Source organism: Saccostrea cucullata, unplaced genomic scaffold (assembly GCF_032062105.1).
Source record: "Saccostrea cucullata isolate Sc308-1 unplaced genomic scaffold, CSIRO_AGI_Scuc_v1 ctg154, whole genome shotgun sequence".
Lineage (NCBI taxonomy): Eukaryota > Metazoa > Mollusca > Bivalvia > Ostreida > Ostreidae > Saccostrea > Saccostrea cuccullata.
Genome location: NW_026926909.1, coordinates 263,502 through 285,000, shown reverse-complemented (window position 1 = coordinate 285,000; position 21,499 = coordinate 263,502). Strand labels below are relative to the sequence as shown.

At 35.6% G+C, this 21,499-nt stretch overlaps 1 protein-coding gene across 1 annotated transcript; it reads right to left on the bottom strand.

The window, feature by feature from the left end:
* Positions 1-3,624: 3,624 nt before the first annotated feature.
* Positions 3,625-12,685, bottom strand: LOC134272879 (nucleolar RNA helicase 2-like). Its single transcript, XM_062755049.1, has 9 exons — positions 12,553-12,685; positions 11,267-11,317; positions 10,173-10,554; positions 7,373-7,456; positions 7,111-7,130; positions 4,425-4,496; positions 4,220-4,337; positions 3,772-3,957; positions 3,625-3,659 (listed from the first exon to the last, which is right to left on the bottom strand). Exons 1-9 carry the CDS (start codon positions 12,607-12,609, stop codon positions 3,625-3,627), a joined length of 1,005 nt encoding a protein of 334 aa, XP_062611033.1. The 5' UTR covers positions 12,610-12,685.
* Between the last annotated feature and the right edge of the window lie 8,814 nt (positions 12,686-21,499).

Genomic DNA, 21,499 nt, shown 5'->3' with positions numbered 1-21,499 from the left:
TTTATACAGAAATTCCTTCTTAGATGGAGAGAAAGTTACTCAGCTTTGTTTACCAGAACATTTCAAAGATGTAGTTTTCGTAGGCATTCACAAAGAAGTAGGACACCCAGGAATAGAGAAGACCATTTGGCTAGCAAAGCAGAGAGTTTATTATCCAGGGTTAGAGCAAGATATCAGAGCCAGAGTAGAGAATTGTGAGAGATGTATCAGAAGTAAAACACCTGTCAGACCAAGAGCCAATCTTCATCCCATTACTTCAACAAAACCACTAGAAATTCTTTGTATTGATTTTTTGTCCTTAGAGAAATGTAAAGGGGGGTTTGAAAATATCCTTGTTATTACAGATCACTTCACCAGATACGCCTGTGCAGTTCCATTGAAAAACCAGTTAGCAACTACAACAGCTAAAGCTTTATATGAAAATTTTATTGTCCATTACAGTTTTCCAGATCAACTCCATAGCGACCAAGGAAGAAATTTCGAAAGCAAAGTCATCAAAGAATTCTGCAAGATAGCTAACATCAAGAAATCAAGAACAACGCCATACCATCCTGAAGGCAACGGATCAGTAGAAAGATTTAACCAAACCCTGATTAAAATGCTGAGTACACTAGAAGAAAGCCAGAAAGCAGATTGGAAATCTTATGTTACAACATTAGTACATGCCTACAATTCAGTCAAGAATGATGCCACTGGGTATTCTCCACATTTCTTAATGTTCGGATGGCACCCACGCCTGTCACTAGATGCATTCTTAGGAATCAAACCAGGAAATCAGAATGTAGGAGCAAAAGATCACCAATCATATGTACATAAACTTCAAGAAAGATTACAGTATTCTTATAAAGTTGCCGCAGAAGAATCAAAGAAAAATGCAGATAAAAATAAAGAAAATTTTGATAGGAAAGTTAGAAATTCTAAGTTAGAAATTGGGGATAGAGTTTTAGTCAGAAAAGTAGGTTTCAAAGAAAAACATAAACTTGCAGACAAGTGGGATGAATATGTTTACGTTATTTTAGGTATCCCAAATGAAGACGTCCCAGTTTATGTTGTAAGGCGTGAGGACGGGAAAGGGTCTACCCGTACCCTCCACAGAAATTTTCTTTTGCCTTTTAATTGTATTCCTACTAATGTTGTTTCTTCTCCAGTTTCTAAACAGGTAAAAAAGAATCAGAGTCATCAGACCATACCCACTATTCCTTCAGATGATTCATCTCAGGATCGTCAGATGAGAGCGATAGCGGAGTACCAGTATACATCATACCACAGCGTCGTCATCGACAAAGCCCTCAATCCTCTCCTCGACAGTCAACTATGAACCATTCGTCTCTTCGACAGTCATCAAACCATTCTTCTTTACATGAATCTACTTCACCATCTTCTTTTTCTAGATCTTCATTTTCAGTGAATTCGCCAAGTATTAGTACTCCACCTCCCAGAAGATCGACTAGAGTTAGTAAACAGCCAGAGAGATATGGGGAGTGGCAGTATGTCCAGGATGTCAGCCAGAAATGTGTTTATTTAGAGACATTGGTGTAGAGCCAGCAGAGATGTGATTAGTTATAGACACTTTTGTAGTTTGTCTGTGTGTCAGTGTGTTTTCATAGTTGCAGATATTTTCATCTGTTATACTTCTAATTATTTTTTTTATTATGTGTATATACTTACAGGTATGACTTATATATTATATGATGACAACAATGAAGTTTGTTCTTCATCAGTATTACTACTGATGTATGATAACTTATATTTTTTATTACCACTTGACCCATGCCCTGTTACCCTTGGCTAGGTTATAAGGTAATGTCAGGAGCCATTTTCTCCTGGCAGGGGGAATATGTAGCCAGGTGTTGGATGTTGGATCCACCTATTTGTGTTTGGTTAGTTCATTGTTTGTCTATCTTCGTTGTCATTCGCTGTCGGTGTCACGTGATTTAGTATGATAGAGAGAAAGGGGTGTATGAGAGAGAGAGTGAGTTGTATTCACTAACAAAACCTGTTTTAAATTACCTGTCCGCCTATACCCATACCCATGCACACCGTCAAGGTAGAAGCACCAATTAATGAATGTATAACGTATAGGGTGATGTAGACTGGTAAGCTTTTATCTATATTTATAATTTCCAGTTATATATAGATTTAAGTAATTTAAATGTAAAGATAATGTAAGATTTGTAAAACGTATTTTTAAAGTTAGTGAATTGTGTGTAAAGAATGAATGCTTAGTATTTTGTATGAATGTTGTAGGTTTATTTCCATACATATAAATTATCAAAACCCAAGAATATTGTTACTGATCTCTACCGACGGGTTACACAAAGAATAAATGCATTTTCACTATATAACCAATAGAGCCCCGCCCTAACACCAGAACCCCTGACCCTGGGGTCATAAAATTCACAATTTTGGTAGATGCACTCTTGCTCATTATAACTATATACTTAGTTAGTTTATTTGATACCCAGAAGTAGAGAAGAAGATTTCAAAGAATAAATGCATTTTCACTATATAACCAATAGAGCCCCACCCTAACACCAGACCCCTGACCCTGGGGTCATAGAATTCACAATTTTGGTAGAGGCACTCTTGCTCATCATAACTATGTGCTTGGTAAGTTCATTTAATACCCAGAAGTAGAGAAGAAGATTTTCAAAGAATAAATGCATTTTCACTATATAACCAATAGAGCCCCGCCCTAACACCTGAACCCCTGACCCTGGGGTCATAAAATTCACAATTTTGGTAGAGGCACTCTTGCTCATCATAACTTTGTGCTTGGTAAGTTCATTTAATACCCAGAAGTAGAGAAGAAGATTTTCAAAGAATAAATGCATTTTCACTATATGATCAAAAGAGCCCCGCCCTAACACCAGAACCCCTGACCCTGGGGTCATAAAATTCACAAACTTGCTCATTATAACTATATACTTAGTGAGTGTATTAGATACCCAGAAGTAGAGAAGAAGATTTTCAAAGAATAAATGCATTTTCACTATATAACCAATAGAGCCCAGCCCTAACACCAGAACCCCTGACCCTGGGGTCATAAAATTCACAATTTTGGTAGAGGCACTCTTGCTCATCATAACTATGTGCTTGGTTAGTTTATTTAATACCCAGGAGCAGAGAAGAAGATTTTCAAAGAAATCATGCATTTTCATTATATAATCTATATATAGCCCCACCCTAGCACTAGAACCCCTGACCCTGGGGCCATGAATTTCACAATTTTGGTAGAGGACTCAATGCTCATTACATTCATGCCAACAGTTTGCCTGCTTGATGTCCAGGAATAAAGAAGAAGATTTTCAAAGAATGCACTAATTTTAGTGGTTTTGGCCCCACCCCTCAGGCCCCAGGGGGGCGGGGACCATAAAATTCACAATTTTTGTTCCCCTTCACCCATAGATACTGTATACCAAATTTGGTTGAAATTGGTTCAGTGGTTTCAGAGAAGAAGCTGAAAATGTTCAAATGTTAACACACGACGCACGACACACGACGACGGACGAAAACGGATAGCAATAGGTCACCTGAGTAACTCAGGTGACCTAAAAATAGATTTGCTAAAAGAGATATGTCATATATTACAATAACACGTTTGAAATCACATGACTTTGTTGATCACTTGATGGACAGTTCTAAAAACTTTCTAGGCACTGCACAAAAATCACAACAGTTGCAAGTGAAATTATTGTGCGCTTTTTGTTGCATTAATAATTTAAGATTTTTAAGTCAACCTTTGGTGCATTGTTTTTCTCAGTAACTGACCCGATTTGTAAGCAGACGATATAATGGTCTCTACGTCCTCCGCGAATCCCATGTCCAGCATTCTGTCCACCTCGTCCAGCACCACGTGTCGTACCCGGCTAAAGTCCAGGTTACCCCGCTCTATGTGATCCTTGATACGACCAGGTGTCCCCACAAGGACGTCTATTCCTGAGTTGATGGCCCTCACTGGTAATGTAGGATAACAATGTTAATTCAGACAAAGAGAACAATTCTACATACATGACACAAAATTTTGTTTGATAACTGTTAACAGTTTCTAAGTATCACTGATAAATGACAACACCAATATTTGAAGTCTTTGAAGTTAAGAAAGACAGTAAAAATATACTTTCTCTACAGAGTAAGTATTCTTAGCAAGAACATTGCATCTGATTGCATCAATGCATACAATGAACAGACCACTTCTATCATGGTGGAGTATGCTCACTTTGTTTTTCATATGGCGTTCCACCATAGAAGCATGCAACATTCAGCCCTTCACCAATTGATTCAAACACATCCGAGACCTGTTTGGCCAGTTCCCTTGTGGGCACCATGACAATGACCTAGAAAATGGACAAATTGTCAGTACGTCAAACATTTTAAACTGAGAGTCTAGGTTACTGAGGCAGTGGAATGAATGAAAAACATGCCTTTGGACAGTTTCGTATTCTCTGTGTTCTCTTCTTCTGTAAGACTTCTACAAGAGGCAGTGCAAAGGACAGCTAGAACGAGAGATACATAAATCAAGACCTTAGAAATATTTCCTCCTCATTAAAATTATTCAAAAACAAGAGGCCCATGGGCCTTATAGGTCACCTGAGCATTATGCAACAACTTTCCAGTGATTGAATTTGATTCATATTTTAAGCCAGATGCTATGGCATTCACAATTTTGAAAGAGCTGGAAGTCCATTGGTCATCATAACTATACACTTAGCAGTTGCTTAGTTTGGTTACTTAATACCCATAGGCAGGGTAGGGGAACAAAAAATGCATTTCAACTAATCAGTAATATTCAGCAATAATCAGTAGTGTCCCTACCACACATGAACCCCTGACCCTTAGGCCTAGATCCACACATTGAACAATTTTTGTACAGTCATTCTTGCTTTTCAAAAATATTTGATTAATACCAAGGAGCAGGTTTCAAACAATTCATCATATATTATATTTTCAGTATATACATATAGCCCCCCTCTATGGAACCCCTGACCCTGGGGCCTTGAAAATTCACAATTCTGGAAGATTATCATAACTATATAGGTAGTTCATCTGCTTAATACCCAGGAGCAAAGAAGAAAATTTTCAAAGATTTAATGTATTTGCACTATATAATCAATAGAGCCCCGCCCTAACACCGGAATCCCTGACCCTGGGGCCATAAAATTTATAATTTTCAAAGAGGCATTCTTGCTCATCATAACTATATAGGTAGTTCATCTGCTTAATACCCAGGAGCAAAGAAGAAATTTTTCAAAGATTTAATGTATTTTTACTATATAATCAATAGAGCCCCGCCCTAACACCAGAATCCCTGACCCTGGGGCCATAAAATTCACAATTTTGGTAGAGGCACTCTTGTTCATCATAACTATGCATTTAATTAGTTTATTTAATACCCAGGAGCAGAGAAGAAGATTTTCAAGGAATTCATATTATTTCACAATATAATCAATAGAGCCCCCCCCCCCTTAACACCAGAACCTCTGACCCTGGGGCCATAAAATTCACAATTTTGGTAGAGGCACTCTTGCTCATCATAACTATGCACTTAGTAAGTTTATTTAATACCCAGGAGCAGAGAAGAAGATTTTCAAAGAATTCATGTATATTCACTATATAATCAATAGAGCCCTGCCCTAACACCAGAATCCCTGACCCTAGGGCCATAAAATTCACAATTTTGGTAGAGGCACTCTTGCACATCATAACTATGCATTAAGTTAGTTTATTTTATACCTTGGAGCAGAGAAGAAGATTTTCAAAGAAATCATGTATTTTCACTATATAATCAATAGAGCCCCGTCCTAAATCCAGAACCCCTGACCCTGGGGCCATAAAATTCACAATTTTGGTAGAGGCACTCTTGCTCATCATAACTATGTACTTAGTTGGTTTATTTAATGCCCAGGAGCAAAGGAGAAGATTTTCAAGGAATTCATGTTATTTCACTATATAATCAATAGAGCCCCCCCCCTTAACACCAGAATCCCTGACCCTGGGGCCATAAAATTCACAATTTTAGTAGAGGCACTCTTGCTCATCATAACTATGCACTTAGTAAGTCTATTTAATACCCAGGAGCAGAGAAGAAGATTTTCAAAGAATTCATGTATATTCACTATACAATCAATAGAGCCCTGCCCTAACACCAGAATCCCTGACCCTGGGGCCATAAAATTCACAATTTTGGTAGAGGCACTCTTGCACATCATAACTATGCACTAAGTTAGTTTATTTTATACCTCGGAGCTGAGAAGAAGATTTTCAAAGAAATCATGTATTTTCACTATATAATCAATACAGACCCGCCCTAAATCCAGAACCCCTGACCCTGGGGCCATAAAATTCACAATTTTGGTAGAGGCACTCTTGCTCATCATAACTATGTACTTAGTTGGTTTATTTAATGCCCAGGAGCAAAGAAGAAGATTTTCAAAGAAATAATGCATTTTCACTATATAACCTGTTTAGCCCCGCCCTAGCCCTAGAACCCCTGACCCCAGGGCCATCAATTTCACAATTTTGGTAGAGGACTCAATGCTGATTACAATCATGCAAACAGTTTGACTGCTTGATGTCCAGGAGTAAAGAAGAAGATTTTTAAAGATTGCATTAATTTTAGTGGTTTTGGCCCCACCCCTCAGGCCCCAGGGGGGCAGGGATCGTGAAATTCACAAATTCTGTTCCCCTTCACCCACAGATGCTTTGTGCCAAATTTGGTTGAAATTGGTTCAGTGGTTGCAGAGAAGAAGCTGAAAATGTTCAAATGTTAACGCACGACGCACAACGCACAACGCACGACGCACGACGCACGACGACGGACGAAAACAGATAGCAATAGGTCACCTGAGTTTACTCAGGTGACCTAAAAATCCAGTTAATCTTTTCATTTCCATAGAAATAGATACCATTGTGTGACTTGAAACATAAATGATAATATTCTGCATACAGCTTCCAGTTAAAACTGTGAAAATTATAAATCGTAAATATTTTTTGAATCTTACCACATTTTATTTTTACATGAATGTATTTTTAAAAACTCCTCCTAAACAAAGACTTTTTTTTGATTACCATTACTGTACTATATTATCTTTGATATTAATTTAAACTCACTGTTTTTCCTGTGCCAGTACCTGCAATGATTTATAAAATAAATTGTGTCAATTCCTTAAATTCTTAATTAAAATATTTCATTAACTCAAAAAAATTAAAGCAAATAAATTAATGTCCATCTCTTTCAAATAAAAAAAAATCATTTAGTTATGTGATATTCTATTTATCAAAAGAGACATTCATTTTTTTTCTGACACGGTTAAACATAAGTTACTTTTACTCTGAGAATTAAGCATACAACTGTGAAAAATCATTGACTTACGTGCTTGACCAATAACATCCTCTCCATCATATATGTGATTAAATGTTTTGTACTGTATGGGAAACAAATAATTTATGTTTTGTTCTGAAAAAAAAAATCAAATAAAAAATGTGGGATACTACATGTGTACAATTCTTCACTATTTTTTTGTTGTTGATTCCCATGAAATAATGAGCACTGGAACCAGTTACATTTAAATAAGGGCTATTCCAGAAAAAAATGTATGGGGGGGTTGGAAGGCACTTTTATTTTTACCCCACCACCCATACATTTTTAATTACTTTCTCCCCCACCACCCATCAAATTAAAAATGCTTTAAATACAACCACCCATCTAAATTAAAATAATTTTTTGCAAGATCTTTGTTTTCAGTTATGTATATCGGTATATACAATAAAATTTTATGTACCAGTACTTTTTTCAAGCACTTGCACTTGCACTTGAAATGAGTGTTCGGATTTTGGTACTTTTTTCAAGCATTTGCACTTTATGTGACGTGAAATGAGCTAGTGTTCGCTTTTTGGATCTATCCAAACCAAGGCCTCGTTTTAAAAGGAAAAAACTTTTTATAATAAATATGATGAAAATCTAAATGTTATGCACAAAACTTTCTTTTTTTTCCCCATTACTTTGAAAAAGGTTAATATTAATCTGTTTGAAAAGAATTTAGAAAGTTTTTTTTTTATATGCATATACATTTTAACAGAAACAACAGATTTGTAAGATTTTACATTCAACTAAATCTTTAGTTCAAGTCCAAAGTTCTTTTGAAAAACAGGCCAAGGGTTCCTGCTATAGCCTATAGGTTAAAATGTACCATTTAGGTCTGTCATACATACCACTGAAAGCCTTATTTAAATTATAATGATTTTTATATATGTTTTGATTTTTATATATGTTTTGACACTTTGTAATCTGTAAAGTTCAAGTAAAACCAAGACATGTTAACATGCACTAGTAGATATTATATTCCTATAATTAATTGAAATGAATATTGTGAATTAAAGCCAATCCTTAAGAGTTGCATGTTAAATTTTTTTTTTTCATTTCCCTTTTTTTTTGGGGGGGGGGGGGGGGGGGGGGGGCACTAAAGTTATGTAGGGCATTGTCTATAATCAGGGTTCGACATTCGCGCTCGTCACCTCGTCATTTCCATCCAGAAATGATTTCGGACGACCTGATTTTTAGTCTAGCTCGCCCAAATGACGACCTGGGACAAGTTGGGAATATTTAATAATGATCTTTAATATTTTAAAATAAACTTCATAAGGCTTTGAAAACATATTTTCCTGTAACAAAACCAACCCTTTCAACATGTTCAAATTGCAGCCGCGTAGATTTTTCTTCCTGCCAAATCTGTGTTCGATCAATCAGCTGATGCAATTTTTACCAAAAGTCTTTATTAAAGTTTTATTTGAGATATAAAATATCTCAACTTAGTCAACAATCACCTTAAATATAAAGAGTAATTATCATCATTGTAACATCTTGCATTTCCCCCTACAACTTTCTGATCACCTGATGATCGTTTTCTGCTGCTAGACAGCCATGTTGGGTGTCCACTGTAATATCACACCTGGTTAATTCAGTCCAGGGTTATTTGAACCCATTTATGTAGGGATTCATGGTAAGTGAAAATGAAAGTTTTAAACTACAAACTTTAGCATTCTGCATGTCTGATTCAATCATCATTCTGCTCATATTTTTGTTTGATAAAATACTGGGAGACATCTTGACATTCCAAAAATGTCTGGTTTACATTTTTTAACACAAAATTGAAAAAACACAACTTCTGTTAATTATCTTAACAAATTTTAAACAATTGCACATTGAGTTTTGTTTCATTTGATATTTTATTTGGACGACCTGAAATTCATTCGGGCAACCTGTGATCATACCAAGGTTGCCCAAATGGCGAGACCAAATTTTGACGAGTGTCGGACCCTGTATAATAGAGAGTAATATTAAAAAAAAAAACGAAGTGTTGATCCCACCTACAAGTAACAACCACAGGTACTTGTTTCTGAAATCTTTTTTTTTAAAAATTCATTTGTATATAATTAATGAGTTAAAAATATATTCGAGATAACACCCAACAGGTTAAGGACTGGTATGTAATTGACATATTATATTGTTACAAACTCATATATCAACATCATTTGACTCCGTATCTGGTATAAAGTAAAATATTCGACTTGCAAAGTTCATAACATTGCTCTTGAATGTTCATTATCAGATACGTTTTTTTTTCTTTCGGTTTAAAAGAAAACGATCTCTTTGATTGTTTGTCATATCATTTAATTTACCAATATAATCACGTTTTATTAAACTGCTGGAAAGAAACTTGAACACAGCCAGGGTCCAGAACACAAATCCTCCACTGTCATTACAGTCATGACACCACATGCTTTTATAATTATCTGCCCTTGCTTCCGGTTTGTTCGATTCTACTTTCACTTTCAATGTAAACACAGTTTTACAACTGTTCAGGACGAGTTTATTATTTTTTAAAATAAATATTAATATTTACTGGTTTATACAAAATGAAATGAAAGAAAGTTCTTTGCAGTTGATTATTTGTGAGGGTAAGTGCAACCACCCATCTAAAAATATATCGGATGAGGACAACCACCCATACAAATTTAATTGCTACAGTCCCCATTACCCATACAAAAATATATGAACTGCCGTCCAACCCTCCCATACATTTTTTTCTGGAATAGCCCTAACCAAGATTTTCAAATATGACCTTTCCATAATTCTTTAATTTTATTCTATAACATGACATAATTAGACTTACTTTGAAGTTTTTGAACTGTGGCATCTGATATTCTGAAGTTTGAGAAATCCCCTAGAATTTCTCCCTCTGTTTTCTCTGACTTTACTTTCGCTTCATCCAGACACTTTTCAGTCTCACCATTAGTTCTATAGTCAGTGTCTATCGGTTCAGATTTGATCTTATCCACATCTACACCATGTCCATTTTCTACGACCGATTTCTCGTCTTTTTTCGATTTTTTCTTTTTCTCTTTGACATCACTGTCCTTTTCCCTGGATGAAGTCCCATCTGTCTTCTTTTCTTTTTTAGATTTCTTTTTCTCTTTGATCACTGTGGCTACCTCTTCAGTTCCATTTTCTTCCATTTGTGAATCTTTCCGATTCTTTTTCTTTTTTTCTTCACTCTGAAATGTATCCTTACAGGTTACAATGGAATCATACAACATGGAATCTGTAACTTGTTTTCAAGAAGTTCAAAAAATAGTTTACATCAGACATTTTTAAAACTACTGATTACTACCAGAAATTTTATAAGGTATGAAAAATGAATGCTTTTAACCAAAGATTAAATTTCATATACTGTAGATTCCTTCTTTTTCGCGAGTACTTATTATCACGAAATGCCTCTGTAACGTCAAATAGCGAGAACAATATTTCGCGAGTGAATGGTTGATCAGGAGATTTTACACAGATTTCATCACCATAAAAATAAAAGCCTGTAATTTTATTTCACAAGTGGTGCTCGTAACGAAATTACACAATAATTAATTCCTTGCATATATTTAGAATCTACAGTGATTATTTCATATATCAAATATGCTTAGTTCCACCCCCTTTGTTTTGTTCTCATCCCTCCCCCCCCCCAAACAAAAACACAATTAAATCAAAGCAAAGCAAGCTTAATGTAGCAAGAAAGGGCAATTTCTGATACAATTAACCCTTTGGATCAAGTTACTGTTATGAAAATATATATTTATCACAAAGATGAAAAACTTTTCATTTCAGAAAAACTTTCCTTTTCATTGGAGGTCAACTAGCAGAGCTTCATAAAGCCAGCGTGATATTAAGTCTAACCTGAAGCACTATATAAATATAAAACCTCTAAACTGATTTTACCTTTGCATCCTTGTCTTTCTTCTTCTTCTCTTTTGTACTTTTTTCTTTAACCTATGAAACAATTATAAATATTTTAAATACATTTTAAAATTTCTTTTCATAGATAAAACTACAAATTTATAGTAAAATACTTTTTCTTATTATAACATTTGATGTGCCAGGAAAACATCAGATTCAGACTCAGTTCCATTACGCCATCTTCACAAACGTCTAAAGGGAGCATGGAATTGTATGTTTCTCATAATCTTGTCAAGTCAAATACTGAAATCGAGGGGGGGGGGGGCTGTATGTTAAATGTCAAATATTTAGGGAAGCATTTGGGTAACTTATGGGAGGCTGTATCAGAGCTCCAGATAAGGTGAGTATTTGCAGAAATATGCATTGAATTTCACAAAATGCGCATTTAAAATTAAAATACAGTGTACAATTACGCATTAGCAATCATAGATAAGCATTATACCACAAAAGTACTGAGTACAACAGGTTGAAGAATACAAGTATGACTTAATTTCTGATATGAATTGAGGTTAACTCAGTGTTTGATTTTTCTCAAAACGAAGTACAGATTAAAAAGTGTTTAGTGACCAGGAATATTCTGGTAATGGCAATGATGATCTCCATTCCCAGAGGAAGAATCAGAGAATTAGATTATAATCAATTTTTATAAATAGAAAGACTTTGCACTAGGCATAATTTTTTGATTATGGATTCATAACCAATTTTTCATTTATCTCAACTTGTCATATTAAAGCAGATCCAAAATCAAAATAAAGGTCAAAATCTTTATCTGCATTGATTTGAAAATCAGGGAGTAAATACACTTTGGGGTAAAAAATTATCTGGAGCTCTGCCCTAAATATTTGACATTTAATATACAGTGTATGTTAAATGTCAGTTATTTAGGGAAGCATTTGGGTAACTTATAAACTGATCTTAACATATTGGTTTATTACAAGGTGTGGTATCTACAATGACTGTTAGATAAATAAAACAAACACTACTCTTCCAACTAATTTTGACACTTACATAAGATATATATTTTAATTTTCATTTTACAATTACACCGTATTAATATGCCGATTTGTGATATGGTATACCTGATGGCAGCATCATTACATGGTCGCTGACTACATGTACTTAGATCTCGGTTTTTAAATATGTATGTACTATTTTAAACATATCAATAAGGTACATGCATATTTCTAAATCAAGACCCAAGTACCAGAGTTGGTGACTGCATGGATTCTAGATTTTAGTTATTTAAAAGTATTAAAAAGATCGCTTACCTTTTTAACTTTTGGAATAGGTTTATCAACTGTATCTTCTACCTTTACTTTGACCATTTTCACTCAAAAATGTAGATTTTTAATCAAAAACAAACTTCACTCTTCTGTTGCGTGTACACCGACCTCGTGTATTCGTTTTGTTTCGAATAAAAAGCACTCCGATCCCGATGCAAAACTTAGAAGTGACGCACGGATCTAAACACTGGTGGGTGGAGAGGGGACCTTGGCCTCCCCTTTTTATGCAAAAAATTACATTTTTTTTTACAATATATCTAAAATATGTTTATTTTGGTAATGTACTCGATAAACATTTACAAGGTGCATTGTTATACCCTACTACATGTATACACTGACCTTATATAATTTCTTACTTTAAAAAGTCCAACAGTTCGACTGTTTTCACCGACTGTCGGTCCAGGAACTAATAGACTGTTATGAAAGGCTGCCCCCGCTGACGTCAAATGGCACTAAAATAAGTTTATCTTTTCATCTGATAAACACTGGTAAAGGAGTAATATCTCAGCGAGTTGTCGTAGGGACTAAAATTTTGGTCGTGTCCTGACTAGGACATTGTGGACACCAAACCAAAATTTTTAGCCCCTTCGACATCTCGCTGAGATTAGTCAAGGAGTATAACAAAACAGTTGTTGACAGGAGTCTCGGGAAACAGTCGACCTGTTGGACCCGTAACCGGGGGCCAACAGCCCTGGGCAACAGCTTGCACTCCGGTCCAACAGATCGACTGTTTCCCTCTACACCAGTCAACAACTATATAGAACCAATAAGTTTTTCAATCTGATGTTGAAAAACGCATTCTGCAAACACGGTCTCTGATGCTGCACTAAATTTTAACTTTTCTTCACGTTGCTTCCATACCCACCTGATGGAGGTCATTTCTGCTTCCTACTCTGTCCAGGCCTCCAGTGAGTTGCCGTTTCTCAGTCACGACAGTGCTTGTTGCTCCAATGACCCACAAGGCCCTCCAAGTTGTTCCACAATTTGATGACATCCAACTCCAATACTCTCCAGCCTGACTGCTAATCGTCTGCAACCAAATCTTACTACCTGCTTATCTCTCCCTCGTAGGCTTCTTTGTTGCCCTCCCAAGGCACTGTCAAGTTATAGCAGATGAACCAGCCGAGAAGATGGAGACCAAATACCAATATTGATATCAGGACTCTGGTAGCTGCCATCTCCCGCGGGAACTGCTTACGACCATTGATGTCTGCTTGGAACTTCCAGTCTCTAGTAGTAACCAATAGTCCCCTCCTTCCACGCCAACCGCAAGATTGTTTTCACCCGCCCTTTCAGTAGAAGTTGGCGAATTTTAAACCTCCTTCGTACTTAGATTTCCTCCTTACCTTTTCCAGCGCGGCTGCATGAACGGAAAGATCTAACCTTCGAGATCATGTCTCCATGTGTATCTTCCATCCGTCAAAGCTACTGCACTTGAAGACAGAATGTGTACCAGGTTGGCAGGAATGCCACAAAATTTGCTGTCGGGAAGCCCATCATGCTCCAAGTATTTATTGTAGACTCAGATAGGTCTAGAGAAAATTTGTATGTGCAAATTGAAAATATACTTTACAATATTAAAAACAAGATGTGTTTGTGAAATACCGATGCCCCCGCATGGCAACATAGCAAAGATTTAGCTGCAAAACTATAGCTCTCCGAAAAATATATTTTTACAGACCGGAGAGCTACAGTGCCAGCCATTGAAAAAACTGTATATTTATTGCGGTTTAAAACGCATAGAGAAATCAATCAAGAAACAGCGCACTTTTTTGTGCGCAATGAATGTACAGTTTTTCCAATGGGTGGCACTGTAGCTCTACGGTGTGTCAATTATGTTTTTTCCGGAGAGCTACAGTTCTGCAGCTAAGCGAAGATTAAGCTTTTCTGTCTGTCCGCAAAAAACTTTAACCATGCCCATAACTTTTGATTTTGTGGAGCTGTGACTTTCATGTTCATTTTCACATGTGTATTTTTTTGTGACAATACCTTTCTTTGACTACCACCAAATTTGAGCTTTTGACCTTGGAGTTTGACCCACTTTTTCTACAAAAAGTCAAAACTTTTACTTTGGCCATAACTTTTGAATGGTAGATAACAGTACTTTTATACTTCATATATGTTTTTTATGGCAAGACCTTTTAGTGGATACCAACATCCTTGACCTTTTGATCTTGACCTGTGAGATTTCCTTACTTATGAAAAAATTTTAACCTTGGCCATAACCTTTGAACGGTAAGGGCCAGGGCTTTTTACTTCACAGGTGTAATCCTTGTGAGAAGACCCTTCATTGGATACCAAGAACTTTGACCTTGGAATTTGACCTACTTTAAAAAAAACAAACCTTGACCATAACTTTTAAAGGATTAGGGCTACATTTGATGTCAAGAACTTTGATCCTTTGATCTTGACCTTGGAGTTTGTCTACTTTTTAAAATTTTTAACCTTGGCCATAACTTTTGAACACTTAGGGCTAGGGCTTTCGTACTTCAAATTTATATTATTCTTTGTAGCAAGACCTTTCATTGCATACCAATAACCTTTTGACCTTGACCTTGGAGATCTCCATACTTATGAGAAAACTTTAACATTGTCCATAACTTTTGAACGGTAAGGGCAAGGGCTTTCATACTTCACATATGTAATCCTTGTGAGAAGACCTTTCATTGGATTTAAGGAACTTTGATCTTGGAGTTTCATTCACTTTAAAAAAAACAATCCTTGACAATAACTTTTGGAGGGTTAGGGCTAGCGCTTTCATACTTTACATATTTAATCCTTGTGACAAGACCTTTCATTTGATATCAAGAACTTTGACCCTTTGATTTTGGACTTTGACCTTTTTAAAAATTTTAAACTTGACCATAACTTTTGAACAGTGGGGTTAGGGCTCCTATACTTCACACATGTATAGATCTTTTTTAAGAAACCAACAATTTTGACCCTTAGACCTTTGAGTTTGACCTACCTTTCAAAATCTTATCCTTGGCTATAACTTTAGAACAGTTGTTGCTAGGGCTTCAGTGTTTCACAAACACTTCATGTTTTTATTTCAAAACCCTTACCAAATAAAACGAATTTTACTTTCTTGTACATGTTTTTCAATTGTTAAATTCAAGAACCTTTTTAGACTGGTTATTTTTTTTAAGGAAAATCTCCACTTATAGAGAATATCGTAGACTAGCGCCATAAATCAAAATTATTAAGGTATACAGCAGAGTTTGTACATTTGGAATTAATTGTCAATGTTTTCGAAAGCAATGGAATGACCCCTTAGCGCAACCTCAAAATACGATGTCGTATTTCTACATTGAATCCAACGGAGACAAATGAAATTTTATACTATTTATAGTATGCTATCCAATTTTCACAAATGTGGTGGGAAACAATTGAAAAATTTACCTCATTCTGTCAATTTTCTGAGATCTTGATCTTTATAAACTTATTTGATTTCAGATTCTGTAGAGAGTGTATAAAGAGACACCGGAGAGGGGTGATTTTCCCCGAAATTCAAAATCTTGAACTTTAACTTTTGGAAAAACTCGCATAAACTTTAACAGCGTTGAGAAATACAAAATGACGGTAAAATGGATTCAGCAGCAAGCTGACTTAAAATTGTAGCTTGTGATAGTCCAGGATCAAAATAACCTTTTGCTTATCATTGTATAAATGAATAAACTTCATTACAAAATCAAAACAAAGTTGAGACTTAAGCAAATGTCTTGGTTAAACAGCAAAGTTACGCGTTCATTCGCGAAAGTTTCGCGTTATTACGAAAGCCCATTGAGTTCATTTTCGTAGGTTAACAAAACTTATTATTTCGCATTATTATGCGAAACCTTTGCGAATAAACACGTACCTTCCGTGCTATAACGCGTAAGTCTCACTTTATAACGTACGAAAGCCTATTAGGATCAATCTAGAGAGAAAAAAAAAATTAAAAGGCGTTATAACGCGTTTCGAAAAGGCGTAATAACGCGAAAAAAGGCATTATAACGCCTTTTGAAAAGGCGTTATTACGCCTTTCCATTCCAAAAGGCCTTATTACGCCTTTTTAAAAGGCGTTATAATGCCTTTCTAAAATTTCCATTCTAGAAGGCGTTATTACGCCTTTCCAAAAGGCGTTATAACGCCTTTTTAAAAGGCGTTATAACACTTTTCCAAAAGGCGTTATTACGCCTTTTACTTTCAATACATAAGCCCAACCGAGGAGGGGGGGGGGTGCAGAAATCGTACCTTTGGGACATGGATTTCACAATTAGATATAGAACTAATTTCTCAAAAAAATAATTTAAAGAGATAGCAATTAGATTTCCTGGAAAAAAGATTTTTAAATGCGTCATATATTTTCAATGTTGAACCAACTAAGTCTTTTTTTCATACCAGACACACCTCTACCAAGGGTCATTGATTTCAATTGCTCATTATACCCATGCAAATAGTTGCCTGCTTTTTTCCAAGAAGAGAGAAAAATATCTTCAAATGACATAAATTTTAATACATGGCAAGCAAAGCTCCAAGATTAATCTGCCTATATTCTAGATCTTCACAAGTACAGGGTTGCCTTCTCTTAATACGAATGCAAACAGTTGTCAGTGAGATGTGCAGGAATATAGAGAATTGCATAAATAAAGACGGTTATAATTAAAACTTTATATATTTATTAACATAAGATAACGCCTTTTCCTTTTCATGTAGGTCAGTAATACGAGTGCGAATGGGGTAAACCCCCCTCCAAACATACACACTTTTGAGGAAAAGTCTTGCTACAGTTTAAATATTATAATTAACTATTGGTTTCTTGGTTCCTGAACATTTTGTTGCAGTATGTAAAACTGTGGCAAATTATTGCATTTAAATAAAGTTTTACCGAGTATTTCCCCCACGAATTTGGCCAGTGGAGTGTGTGTGTGTGTGGGGGGGGGGGGGCTATTAAAAGCACGGGCCTGTTAAATGCATAATAATGGTTATTCAAAAAGCATAATAACTTTTCTGGAAAGGCATAATAACGCCTTTTAGAAAGGTGTAATAACATCTTTTAGTAAGGCGTAATAACGCCTTTTAGGAATGCGTATAACGCAATTTAGAAAGGCGTAATAACGCTTTTTAGAAAGGCGTAATAACGCCTTTTGGAGAGGCGTAATAACGCCTTTTGGAGAGGCGTAATAACGCCTTCTAGAATGGAAAGGCGTTATAACGCCTTTTAAAAAGGCATTATAACGCCTTTTGGAATGGAAAGGCGTAATAACGCCTCTTTTCGCGTTATTACGCCTTTTCAAAAGGCGTTATAATGCCTTTTAAATTTTTTTTCTCTCTAGATTGATCCTAATAGGCTTTCTACGAATAACCCTTTTAGCAAGGCATAATAACGCCTTTTTGGAAAGGCGTAATAACGCCTTTTAGAAAGGCATAATAACGCCTTTTGGAAAGGTGTAATAACGCCTTTTAAAAAGGCGTTATTACGCATTTTGAATGGAAAGGCGTAATAACGCCTTTTTAGAAGGCGTAATAACGCCTTTTGGAAAGGCGTAATAACGCCTTTTGAATGGATAGGCGTTATAACGCCTTCTGGAATAGAAAGGCGTAATAACGCTTTTTGAAAAGGCGTTATAACGCCTTTTAAATTTTTTTTCTCTTTAGATTGATCCTAATAGGCTTTCCCTCTCCCTCTCGACTGAACTCAAAACTTTTTTTACATTCAAGGAAACGACATATTTTTTAATTCCTATTATCTCGTCAACAGATATGTTGAACTTTTCTGGAAAAAAAAGATTTTTTCCACTTATCAAGCCACCTAATAATTTTACCCTGAGTTGGGAGAGGGCAAGCAAAAATTGATTAAATATGGCCTTACGGCTGACATATTTTTCATATATTGTAACAATGTTTATTTTCTATAAAAAAACATTATGCATAGAAGTATTTTGTTTTTTCTGTATTAACATATCAAATATAACTATGAAAAGATTTTTATACAAGTTGTCTTGAGTGATAATTTAGAAGCAACATGTATCTCTACTTATATATATAAATAAATATGAAAGATAAACAGAAATTGGCACATTGCAAAATAATATACAGTGACTAATAAAAAACTACATCATGTCCACTCTCACGTGACGGTGAAGGAGTTTCTGCACGGGAATTTTTATCATCACCATTCTTAAAAGTTGGTTCCCTTTGTATTTTATCATCACTATTATGAAGAGTCTGCTCCCTTTGTAACGAAGAAATCAACACGGGATTTTGGGTGTTCCCCTGGCTCGGGAAGGCGACGAGTGGGGGAGGGGGTGTGGGTTCTTTGTGCTTGTGTTTTTTAGGTGATGGGACTACTTCCGGTCCGGGTAAGTGAATTTTCAGTTTGTCGTACCCATACAACTGATTAGTGGAGGGCTTAGGACGTCGCTTTACCTCGTCCGGAGAGTCAATTTGAGTATTTTCATTGTCTAGGTACCCCTTCCTTTCTGAATCACTCTTTATCGATTCGTTATTTGCTATTTTCTTCCTGTCTCGAATTGGCTTCAATAAAGTTAATGCCATTACCAACAGAAAAACAGCACCTAGTCCAAGAAAAAGTCCTCCAACAATGATAAAGTCTTCAATATTTTCCGAATCACCCACCACAACAAGTGCTATTCCTCCACCAAATACAATAACTCCTATACAAAGGAGACAGACGACAGTGTATAATCTGTTCTTCTGCTCTTTGGCGGTTCTTGCACGCTGCAGCTCTGCTTGAACATTTGAAGCAGGAGTCACTTTTATCTTGTTCACCTGAGTCTTGCCCTCCACCTGCGAAGGGAATCTGGAGTAACTTGGCGGATCCAAAGAAGTCATATTGGATATATCCTGTGTCTTTAAACATTCGGTATTTCAAAATCCGATTATCCGAATCGATTTTACCTTGAGGTGTATTCTCTATTCAGAATTTGACAATCAGTTTTCAACATAATGCTATTTAAATGAAATTCTGTTGAAAATAACATTTAAGTAACTGTTTTCATAAAAATACATTGAGATTGAAAAAAATGGCACAAAGAACAACAGAACGGAATTGTTGCTGGTATAAACAAAACGTAACTAAATGCCATACAACACTGACTGTAGATCGATGTTCATAATGAATGCAGTGACGTCACGATTTCATGTGTAAATATTCCACAAAACTACCCAGGAACAGGTGCGAATTTTGGCTCCTTTCTCTGTTTCATAGATATACATATGAACACCACCATTACCAATGTAAGTCCCAGAAACAGTCCTCCCAGAATGATCAGATCTTCAATGTCCTTCACGAGGCCGAGTGCCAACAGGACGGCTCCAATGGCCAGAGCGAAGACAACGCTGAAGCCCGCGGCTAACACGCTGGAAAGCTGCGCCATGAAGAGCACCCCCAAGGCATGTCTTTTTCGTTGCCTGTGAACCTTGGCCAAACTTTTTCAGCTTTTCATAAACAGAGCGGCACCATTTACTGTAAAAAAATGTATTACAAAGTACACAACAGATCGAGAGTAATGGTTTACGGCATTTAAATTTAGAACTTATTCAGAACTTGTTCAAACATAACGACTTCTCATATGTAAATTAAATCCTTTTCATAAACGATTAATTTGATGTCCCTAACATTTTGATCATCGATCTTCTAGGTCGTGTTGGCTTGAATTAAAAGATACTCACAGGTCTATTACCGGTATTCCGATTATAAAAAGATGTGTTAATTTGACATTTTATGATTACATGTCTTTATATCTTATTCTACAATCTCTATGTCATTCTATGGACAAAAGACGGGAAGAATTTCTGATCAAGAAATGAAATTTTTCAAAGTTTATAAGGGGTTCTAAAAATATTTCCTGTTATTGTCTATAAACTTTGATAAATAGTAATCAATAAAGGTTTATTGTGTGAAAAGTCATCTGCAAAGACTGCAGTTATATATATTTGAAAAGCAATTATTCCTGTTTACGAGGAACTGAATGAGGAATCCAGATTTCTTTTCAACTAGACTTTTTTATGGTATGCAGTTTTTATACCCATCGCCTGAAAATGTATACATGTATTGTAATACGTATTAGTAAACCTATGGATTTTTTTTTTTTTTTTTTTTTGTAAATTTAATGTGTCCCCCCATTCCCTTCTTAAATGTACAGAATCAGTCAGAATGGGTGTCTTGAATACTTAGAGTACGGGTTTGCCAGTATAATCGACTGTGCAGAGGCATCGTCCCCTGGTACCCTCTGTATCCAAGTTACCTTTTCTTTACATTAATTGTATGCTACCTTCAAGATCACAGATTTACATTTATACATGATAGTACCATTTGTTTATATATATACATATATTTGTGTGTAAATTATTATTTTTGTTTGCATGGATATGTGTAACAATAAGTGTATGTTTATAATATATACTATACATACATATATTTGTATATAAATTATTATTTTTGTATGCATGGATTTGTGTAACAGTAAGTGTATGTTTGTGTATGTGGGTATGCATATGTCAAATATCTATTGAACTAACTCCAAGAGATTAGTTTGCATTAAATTTATAATTATATGCTAAATACTTATTAATTGAAATTACTATTTTCTGTTAATACTTAAATGATTTTTTTTTTGGAATGACCATCTTCAATACTTAGGGTACAGGTTTGCCAGACTGGCTGTGTAGAGGTATCATCCCCTGGTGCCCTTTGTATTCAAGATGCACTAGTTTTATATTAGAGTACTGCCATTACTACAAGATTTTTTTTTTTAATTACCTTGTATCTATCATTTTTATTTAATTGTGTTTTCTTTTATCATTCTATGGTTTCTATGCTTTTGATCCAGTGTGGTGATGCACTTCTCAATGTCAAACTTAATCACTAGTCATGTTACATTATCCTTAATATAGAATTGTAATCAATGTTATCATTTTGTAATAA